This window comes from Battus philenor, unplaced genomic scaffold (assembly GCF_028537555.1).
Source record: "Battus philenor isolate CCGP_79_NKW_IND1 unplaced genomic scaffold, ilBatPhil1.0.hap1 SCAF_3, whole genome shotgun sequence".
In the NCBI taxonomy this organism is placed as follows: Eukaryota; Metazoa; Arthropoda; class Insecta; order Lepidoptera; family Papilionidae; genus Battus; species Battus philenor.
Window position 1 is genome coordinate 17,547,974 of NW_027181693.1, and position 10,926 is coordinate 17,558,899.

Sequence of the window (10,926 nt, forward strand, 5' to 3'; positions counted from 1 at the left end):
CAGCCGCTAATAAAGATTCTTCGTAGAGGTTCGTAGCAGCTCACAGCAGCTCGTAGCACTGAGAACTGATGTCTACATATCTCCCTATCTTTATTCTGCCTTTAAAGATATACATACATATTATTGTTTAAATAGAATAATTAAAACCGATTAAGTTTATTAAAATCTAGTTTGTATCTCTTTATATCTTAATAGTTTAGCAGAAGGGTTACAATAATACTTGAAGACGATTTTTGTTTTGACAACACTTTAATGCCACATCGACTCTTACAATAGTTATGTGTAGTTCAGTTCTAGTAGTTCAAGCAGGAACTAGCTCGGTTCTGATCACAATTATTGACCAATGCATTTTTGTTTCAGTCACATAGTGCAGGTTGACGATAACGTATTTTTTCACCGGCTATCCAACAGCAGTATATAAAAATCTTGGAATGACAGTTTTTAGTTAGAAGCGGTTCTGGAAAGTAGCTCTGTTCATGTGCCTTACAATATAAAATTAACACTCAAAATCAAATCGAAAAAGGGTACAAGCGCTTTTGAATCGTCAATCAACGCATTAGCATCTGTGTAGTATTATTGGGTCAAATAATATAACATTTTTAATAATATGATTTTTAATATTGGTTTTAAATCTCACCAATGGCAGAACTGAAATTGTTTATGGACTTTTGTTGTACATTGGTATATCTTACCATTAATGATTTATTTAATTTCTGAAGTCGAAAACTGGAAGTATACTGCTTATTTTTATATCTTGTTTTAACACCGTGTTTATCACGCTTTTTTTTATAATTTCGGATGTTTTTGCGTAGAAACAAAACATTAATGTAGATAAATATATATAATTTATAAACGTTATGTAATATAATTTAGATTCAATTAAATTTTTCTTTGACTTTTCTGCAATCATCTTTTGTTTATTTGTACTGTATGCAAGATTCAGGTTTTTGAATATAATAATCTCAAAAACTGAAGCAAATTCTGGTAATAAAGTTTAAATCACGAAGCTTGTGTACGCAAAGTGAAAAGCGCGACGCCCGTGGCCGGCACTTCGTCCGCGTCTGCCGAGCGACGCGGCGCCGGACGGAGATAATCCTTTGAAACATTTCCTACAACCGAGCAACTCCTGTTTCATTCTGTATCAACTACTACTTGCATTGCATTCTGTTACTCAATCTTGGAATTAAGCTTTTATCTTCCTTTTGGTCTACGGCATGAATTCTACTACAAATCCAGTTTCAAAAGCAAATATCTATTTCATTCTAGATTATCTGTTGTGATAAATTTATTACGGCTTTCATATTCCTCTGTGTTAAAATCTTTTCATCACTCTTTGTTTGAAAGATACGTGTGACACCGTGGATTGGTGATATAAATCAAGATAAGTGATTCCCAAAGTGGTCTATATCGACCCCAAGGGGTCTATGACAACTTGCAAGGGGTCTACGTCAGCGAAAAAAAATTTGGGGGTCCATGAAATAAAAATAGGGGTCCACGATAGTGGATCTCAACACATACACTGATAGTACCTATTTACTTACATCATACTATCTAATAATATCAAAACATTTACATTATTTATTAAAGTACCTATGAAGTAAAAAATTATTATTTATGTTTATAAAATTGTGTAAGTTGTAGGATGTTGGTATTCGCTTTGTGGTCGCAATACATTTTGAACATACACTAAACTTCACTACAGTTAGAAATTTACAGAAAATCAATATCAGGTAAGTAGGGGGTCTACCCAACACGGAAAAACATGGCAAGGGGTCTACGACACAAAAAAGTTTGGGGAACTCTGATCTAAATGTAGGTTTAGACGTAGTTTATATAAGATAAACAGATGACGATCTCCCCCACCAACGCGCAGGCCCTTGTAGATGAATATAGGGACTTGTACGCCGTTCCCACGCGCACTTTCTCTCAGATTCGGCACCTCGTAGCAAAGCATAGTTTGTTTGTATAAATTGTTTTAAGTTTTTTTTTAAAGTGTTAATACACAAGTTTCTTTGCTGTATCTTCCTGAGACTTTTTGTTAGAGAGCTAACTCCACGTGAGAGCTACAGTCCACTAAATGTTAGTGAAAGCGCCTCAGTGAAATGCGTCCGGAGACGCAGTACCGTCAATATTAATATAAAGCCAATAACTTAAAAGCTTTTAGGTACGTGTATGGCACGCTCTAGTAAAGTGATTTCTGTTGCCATGTAAGTGGTTGATAAAGACTCTTTCACACCACACTCATATCTAACAGCCACGTAAAACTTCACACTGTCAAAATTTAAGCCTTCGTAGTTCTATTATAAAAAACATAAAAACCTTATCAATAAAAGAAGAACGATCACCTTTAAATATTTCTTTTCTGTTGTATTATAAAACACGTATTCGAAAACATTTTTCGACTATTTTAAAGGTAGGTGTTGCTAGAAGCGACACAGTTATTTTGACTACTACACTTAGCAACTATCAACTATACTTATATTTACAAATGATTGCATAATATACTAAAATTTTCATAATTTATGACTGACCATATATCTTGTAACATTATATCGTAAGACGCCTTTTTGGGCGGCAATGTGCAGGCCACATAGTGCTTGAGCCTTCACACTCTGGTGTAGAGACTTCGAACCGGTACGGGCGTAGAATGTTTACAACGTAGTTAGACAAAAGGTGGTAATAAAAATGAATAATAATTAAGATTTGGCAAAGAAATGAACAGGTACATAAAATAGCCGAGATATAGAAAGAAATAAGACATGTTCAATAAAATTATCATTGTCAAGAAAAATGTAGAGAAGGTTATAAAATAAAATATATAAAAAATAATAGTTTTGTACAAGGGTGGAAAGCGATGCATAGAAGATATGTAAATTTAAACAGTAACACTGAAAGACATGTGAAAGAAGGAAAGAGATACTATGCCAGGTATTGTAACGGACGAAAGAAGAAAAATAAACAAGACTATATTGAAAAGCTAAGTAAAATTTAAGTCCCTGTACCACAAAATAAAAGGGAACGCCAGGTCCCCAAAACCGAGGCCACATAAAAGGTAAATAGACTATAAAGTTAGAGAATATCATTACATGACATATAAAGTTCCTCTAGATGGCGCTAGATGTTTTTTACTCTACGCTTGAAGTACGTATATGTTCCGAACCCATGTTGCCGTGGGAGCCTTCAAGTATTGCTACCTAAAAGAGGTTTAGGTTAAACGTAATTTGCAATGGTTATCCTTTAAACCTGCGGAAATTGCAGAATCCGTTTGAGCAGCGGTGTGTTTGTGTACCTTGATAGCGATACAACTACATAAGCTTCGTCTCGTCTTCCTCTAAGAAATTAATTGACTACAATTCAATATTCATTACCAGGCGAATAAAAATATTTCTTTTATTTAATTTTTTCATGTACCACAGACATTAACGTGCGTGCCTTTATTATACAATATTTATTTTATTTTAGTGTATTTTTTTGCACATCACGGAGCCTACTATTCATAACTTAAAATTTAAACTATTTTAGACGTAAATAAAGTGCAATAACTATTATTATAAGTATTTTTTTAAATTAAATATAGGTGTCTTGTTTGTTTTTCCACGCCTGCATAAACTTCAATTTTTAACATTACTGTTCCTGCGACCATTTTTCATCCCTACACCATATTGTCATTCTTAGATTGTACGCTAGTAACAGAGTTTGATCTGTGTAATATACGCACGAGTTCGTGTGACGTGATATTGCTACCACCGCAATATGGACACTGTTATACAGCCCCAGGATGTCAGTTGTTCGATGAACAATTACCACCGCCCCGGTTTTTAGGTCCTGAGCCTCGTGGATGGTAAGCGTTCTTAAACTTGCCTCTGTGCCATAGCCTTGGGTAGTGAGGTGCTGTATAACAGCTTGGGTATGAATCAGGTACAGAGTGCTTAATTCTGAATATTCTCACTAGAGGACGAATATTATTTTGATTTCAATGCGTACACAATTTCTTTCAATGGAACCTTCCACTGAAAGAAATCTTGTTGTATATATAAATACACTACTTGTCTAAAATTTACTATTCTTATACAAACTTTGTATACTGATTTGGAATCTCCTCATTCTGTCCGGTGATCAAAAACAATGTTTGTTATTGTTCCTGCGATGAGCTTTTGCTAACGAGATTAAATCTATGTTCGTTGGCGGCACAAATAGCTGTTATTTATGTGTTATTGTACAGTACGGACCTAATTATATGAAGCCGCCGAGGTGGCTCAAATTTATTGACCATTAAAACCTATACGCGTGATAAATCGTTGCTATCGCTGTTATAAGTGACGGCATTACAATGCTGCTCCACAAGGAAACTGGAATACAAGTTGCCGTAGTAAGCCAGACTTGCACCGCTCCTATTAGAAATCTCTAGGGAAGGCCATGTCCAGCATTGGATGCTCTGGCCGAAATTGTTATTATGATTGTGAAGACGGATATTATATGTGTATATTGAGCCTTAGATCCATAAGTCATCACCGGCAACACTGATCAATCACAATTTGGCATAATTACGACTCTATTTTGTAAATTAAATCAAGAACTTGAATTATGATTTCATGTATGAAGTTTATATCAATTCAGAATTTCATTTAATCAAAACTTTTAGTCTATTAATGGCCCAGTCACAAGGTGATCGACTCAAACCTGTATTCAAGAGGTCCTCTGAATGCATTCGCTCTCGCACTCGTCCGCCTTAAAAGTCTAAAACTGGAGCCGACGAACTTAAAAGGCGGTCAAGAAGTTCAAGAGTCGTAGAAAACATGTCTTGCGTCTGATTTTCAACAATCTTGGATCATTAGGAAACCGGTCGACACCTTTTATAAAATATCTTTTAAATCTTTCTCTAAAATATTTTTCATGTTTTCTGCCAGCGAAAAGTAAGGCACGCGTAACGAAAAAATAGTTGCTTGCTTTTCACCGGGTTTTTCGAAGTGACAGCGAATTCCGTGAATGGTTTTTGTATAAAATATAAATTTCTGATATTAAAATAAGCAAGCTTGAAACCTGTCTTTATAAATATGTAAATATAATATCTGACCAGTTAGACGTATTCTTGAAAATAATATCAAAAAGCATTTTAATAATTTATGTCATATAATAATATTTGCCATAGGCTGTAGTAAAAACTTAAATTATCAAGATTGACCCATTCAATAACGAACCGATCATGGTGTACCCAGACCCATACACTGCTTCCGGTGCCTGAAGAAGGAATACGTCGGCGCCAGGTGTCCCAACTCTGTAAACCGGAGCACGCGGTGCTTCGCATGTGGCGAGTCTGGGCACAAGGCAAGAGAGTGCGTGTCATCCGCACTCAAATGCCCTCTGTGCTCAGACCTTGAGTTGCCCTTCAACCACCGGCTGGGTAAGAGGTGCGGCCCAACGCCGGATAAAGGCAGGAGGAGTAAAAAGTCTCCGTCTGCGCCCACCAGCACGGCGGCTGCAGCGGAACCGACCGCAGCTCCGGGCGTAAGCCCAGACATGAAAGTCGCTTAGACCTCTGTTCCCGCCCTTCGGAGTCCTCCAAGGTAACCTGCCGGCACCGCATGGGTCTGGCTCGTCATAAACGTATTCCATTCGGATAAATTTCTAACAGGATGTCGACCCCCGTTCATACTAGACAAAAGCGTCGCTGATGTTCCTTCCGCCACTTCTTCCAGCGCTAACGTTTTCCGTACCGTAGTGACATTAGTCAGACAATAGCTGCCAGCCAAGTTGAGGTTCGGCCCTCTTGCGCGTTCCACTGATCGAAGAGTAATAAGCTCAGCTGAGGCCCTGTCTCGGAGGTCCTTCAGCTTAGTCACTGCTAGGAGCGTTCACCGAAGCAATCTAAGAGCTCGAAGGCCTTCCAATCCGAGGAAATGGTAGTATGTCTCGGCCCAAGCCGGGGCTCCCCAGGAAGTCTTCGAGCTTCATCTCTTTAAAAAAAGGTCTAGGCACAAGCCCTTATAAGCAGCAGTAAGAGTCCTGTCAAAAAAATTCATACTGACTCAAGAACAATCTTATGATTTTCTTATCGCAATTGCCAATGTCAGACATATTTTTATTCTAAAAGAACCTTTTACTAAGTATTACGAAATTTGTATAAATTATTAATGTATTTCATAATTTCCTTGTCAAGAGAATTAAATATTCTAGCTTGAGTTTGAGATTGTAGACAGATATATATATTATAGGTTTGTGAACAATTTAATAGGTTAGCCAAAGCAATTTTCAGGCTTTATTAAATAATAACTTTGTAATATTACATGAAGGAGTATTAATATACACAGTTCATAGTACACCGTAGGCTACCACATTATTACATAACTAATTTTATGAAGCCACGATATATTACATAGCTTATCTTTATTTACAGAGCTAAATTTATAGCCAATTCGAAGTTTTTAAAATTTAACGTAATTTTTTGTAATATTCTTATACTGATTTTATATTATCATGATATTTCTTGTCCAAATATTCTTCTGTGAGAACATTTCTTTCATCAGTATTCTTCTATATCAGATACATAAGCTATATTGTCAGTTCATTTCACTTTTGTTCCGATACACACGCCGTGTCAGGTATGAACCGAAGTTCTGGAATAAAAACGGATACAGATGTCTCTATAATGAGCGCGTCACTCCGGGGAACGCTAACGAACTCTCGATCTTTGAAAGGCAGATCCCTCCCCCGCCCTCTGTCCTCCGCCCTCCGTACTCAACACATTCACGGCGCGCGACGTGTGAAGTAATTAGCGCTCTGCACTACGTGTCAGTCTCACAGGTCCGCCGAATGAATTCCGTGAAAACCTCTCCGTGAATGCCTCTCCTCAAATAAAATAAAATTTTACTTTAATTTTTGTACCGCGAGACGGTGTTACTGAATGTGAAACTTTAACTATAGCGGACTGCTCAGGTAGGTTGTACACTGCTTTCGATTTCCAATAGGACCAATTGGAAGCGGCTTGCATCTAGTATCCTTCGACAACCTTAACAAACGTAAAGATAAAGATATAATTCATTTATTTACCATTGTAACTTTTAACAGAACTGATTATTGAACGTTGACTTATTATACTACTTTATTTTATACTCTGCTCCGCAAGGGGCTGTTGTTTTGAAATTTCTTTCTGTTTATTCATCTTTTAATAAAATTTAAAAGAAATTTATACACTTTATCAGACATAGCTTAAATGAAATCAAAATAATCAAGCGACATCACTGCCAAGGATTCTTGTTATTAAAATAAATCGCTCATAGAATAATAAGCCTTTTCTTTCAATTTATATAACAACTGGAAGTCAAAAAGCAATTTGATTTTTGCAAACGGTAAAGGTTTACAAAACACACAAACGGGTTTTCCAAAAAAAAATCTGTTAAAAAAGTTTTGTTTTTGTAACCGCCAACGTAGAAGTTTACACGGGCATTATTACATAAGAAATCCCAACTTTAAGCGCACTCTATTTTTAGCTCTCGGGTGAATAAAAATGTAGGCAGGCGCGGCGACTGTTTCCTGCGATTCTTGAAGCACTTGACCGCTTCTGGCTAACAGTCGCTCTACTTTAGAGACGCCGCGCCGGCGCCGGAAGTGGGTTACGTACCCGCGGTAATAATCCACTGCCTTATCGATTGCTACAGCCTCCGTTACACTAGGCTTCTAAATGTCATTTAAAGCTCACGAAAAAAGCTAGAGCATCATGTAAAAGAAAAGCTAACAACAAATAAATCCCTCTGAATATCGACGAATTGAACAGCGAACAAGGTTTTTACACCTATAACCAATTAAAACGGTTTCTTAGTAAATGAATAAACATTCTAATTAAAAGTGTAACAATTAGGAATAGAGATTTCACTAAAACTCAGAAGAAGAATGTGAAAATGACCAATTTTGAAATAAGAATCAAATGACGCTTCTCTGTAATGACATCTTTAAGGATCTTAAATTAAAACTATATCTGTTATTAAGAGCATATAATGTAGATAGTGGTTTCTGCATTTAGTTTCCAAGTTTTATTATCCCTTTAAAATTCTTAAATATTTTATTACAAGGGATATTATTATAAAAGAAACACTTACACAAAGGCGGAGTGTTTCGATGAGTACAATTAGTTTAGACCTGCTCCTTCTGAATGGCTTACTGTGCCAAAATTGACAACAAGTGTAAAAGGTAGTCCAATGCTACGCAATAAACTGATAACGGCGAAGCGACACTCTTAGCTTTCGCTATCTGGATATAATACCTTCAAGTAGTCATGTAAGTTTCATAATGAAATGAAAATAAAATAAAAACATAGTAAAAAAGTACTTATTATTAATTCGTATTTATGTAATACCTTTTCATTTTAAAATCATATTTGTATATATACATATGAATATGAATTTTCAAGAAAAATGTGTGCATTTGTATGTGTATGTATACGAACCAAATTTATTGTAACAGAAACGTGTAGTATATTTTAAAGTTATTTTTATATTGTGTATACTTTAAGCTGCCCTTTCCTGTATGTCTCTCTTATCGATCCAAAAGTTGTCTGGTACAGATTGCCTCCTTTTACCACCTATTGTACCTCCCCTGTATATATTACTTAATTATTACCTATATATTTTTATAAACACCTCTGTGATATACTCTAATTCTTATTTTTATGTATAATAAAGCGTAAATGAAAATTTACATATATAATTTAATTTGTTCTGTTTGGTGATGAAGGTCCACCCGCGTGTTCCAACATACAAACACCACGACTTGAGTGATAGCAATGTCTGCATCGTATCCTGTTACACAATACTGTACTGTTAAGTGCAACTATTGAGGTTAAACCCCAGCCTCGCATAAGCCTAATTAAAAAAAAATAGTAAACGGCGCCAGTCACAGTTCAAAAACTCAGAAATCGTACGGCTTATTATAAACAATGGCGGTTGTAGCTTTTGTGCGGCGCAGCATTGTTACCTCCTTGTTACGAGCTTTTGTTGAGGTCCTCACTCACTTGACCAGCTCTGAATTAAAGCTCTCTCCAATTGTTGCTCGTCTCCGCAGTGAAGCTGACGGTTGTGATAGGAACTTGACTGCTGGTAAAGCTTTTTACTCGAATATCTGCGACTTTTTTTAATATTTTAACGAAGTATTTTTTTTAGTATGACATTTTTTATTTAAAAGAAACAAGGATTAAAAAAAACAACGACATATCCAAAGTTGCTGGAAGTCAATGTAAATATTAAGGGTGGCCCACCTCAATTTTTTTTTATTTTTTATATATTTTTTATTTTATTTTTTAGACAAAATTTTTTGTTTTTATTTTTTATGATGCAACATAAAAATATATACAACCTTAAATTTTCATTCCTCTACGATCAAATCTTATTTTTTTATTGGTTTTTTAATATATCCTAGATATAACATACATGGCAAAACAACGTTTGCGGGATCAGCCACTAATATATAAAACTGGTTGAAAAAAAATATTTACCTGGAGATATGAAATGAAATTTAGACTAAGAGAATACATAAAGTTAAATGATAAATAAGAGTGTAGGAGCCTGTCAATCTAGGGAAGTAAAAAAAAATAATATATGAGAATGTAGATAAAAAGCAACCTGAATAAAATTATTACCTTATATCTAAAAACTCTCTGCTACTTGACGGAAGAAGTATGAAGATGTAAAAAAACATACAATCGCATATCAACTGCGAAGTGCATAAGATTATTAATAGAAATAAGCACATACTTTGCAACAATAATATTTCTTTAAAACCCACTAGATGGCGCTAGTCAATAAGCCTCATGGACGTGTTACTAGTCTACCGACGCTCTCTTTAAAAACTACTCTGTATGTGTGTAATACGTGATCCACGAAATAAATAATTATATCACAAAAAAATATGTTTCTGTCCTCCTGGACCTTTGAAGAACAGGCTACCATTATGATTATACTTTTTATATCTTTCTCTAGGCTTCTTTAACTGCAGAATCATAAGCAGCTATGTGCTATATATATCTACCATCGTCACTATCATGATTTAAAAAATAAGATTAAAAAATAAGACTTTCACAGCTGAACACAAGCCTCCACCTTAGATTTAAAATAACAACTAGGGTCTTTCACTGACTTCAAAATAATTTTAAAATATGTTACATTCAATTACAACAGACAGAGAGGTAGATCGCAATTGCATTACTAGTTACATATTTCTTTTTAAGGCTCGAATCATTATTGCAATACTCTTATAGGTGTCGCTTACATAAAGAGATCTTTCGGTCGCGTTTGTACCGATTGAACCGTGACTTCAGTGTATCGCGCCTGGGTGTAGTCGTCTGGAATTTAATTAGAGCACGAACTGCTTGGGCAGTAAGCAAGAGCTATAAACTCGGCCCCCACCCTTCCCCGTCCCCTCTAACGCCCGAGCTCCAAATGGCCGCAGTTTATTGACAAACATTAAGATGAACGGTTTTAATAAAGCCTCCTTGTTTCTCTCGCCGAGCGCCTACAACCGCCGCCTAATCAGATTATACGTTATTTCATTAAAAATCCATACTTATTTAATTAAAACTTAAAATTAATTATGTATTGTATTTTTTTAACTTACATAATAATATGATAAGAGACGTAACTGCTCAACATTCATCATGAAAATGGATCATCACGTTGTAAGGACAGAGTTGTAAATAGTTCTCGGAGCTGACGACATACGCAGCAGGTTTTAGAATACTTCTTGGCAAGACATTATCATTTAGCTTCACCGATTAGACTCTTTTTCTTGCCCAACCAAACTTTAAAGGAGAGAGTTATTAATAGTTCTCGGGGCTGACGGCCCACGCAGCAAGTTTTAGTATACCTCATTGCAAGACATTGTCGTTCACCTTCCCCAATCAGAATACGTTCCTTACCTAACCAAATTTTAAACGATACG

The 10,926-nt window shown here is 35.7% G+C and overlaps 1 protein-coding gene across 1 annotated transcript in view; it reads right to left on the reverse strand.

Annotated features, from left to right (window-relative positions):
• Positions 1-5,519, reverse strand: part of LOC137926771 (cell adhesion molecule Dscam2-like) — a 177,582-nt gene extending 172,063 nt beyond the window's left edge. The window contains exon 1 of the mRNA XM_068770468.1: positions 5,213-5,519. Within this exon, the coding sequence (XP_068626569.1) occupies positions 5,213-5,519 (307 nt within the window). The remainder of the gene's footprint in view (positions 1-5,212) is intronic.
• Positions 5,520-10,926: the final 5,407 nt, after the last annotated feature.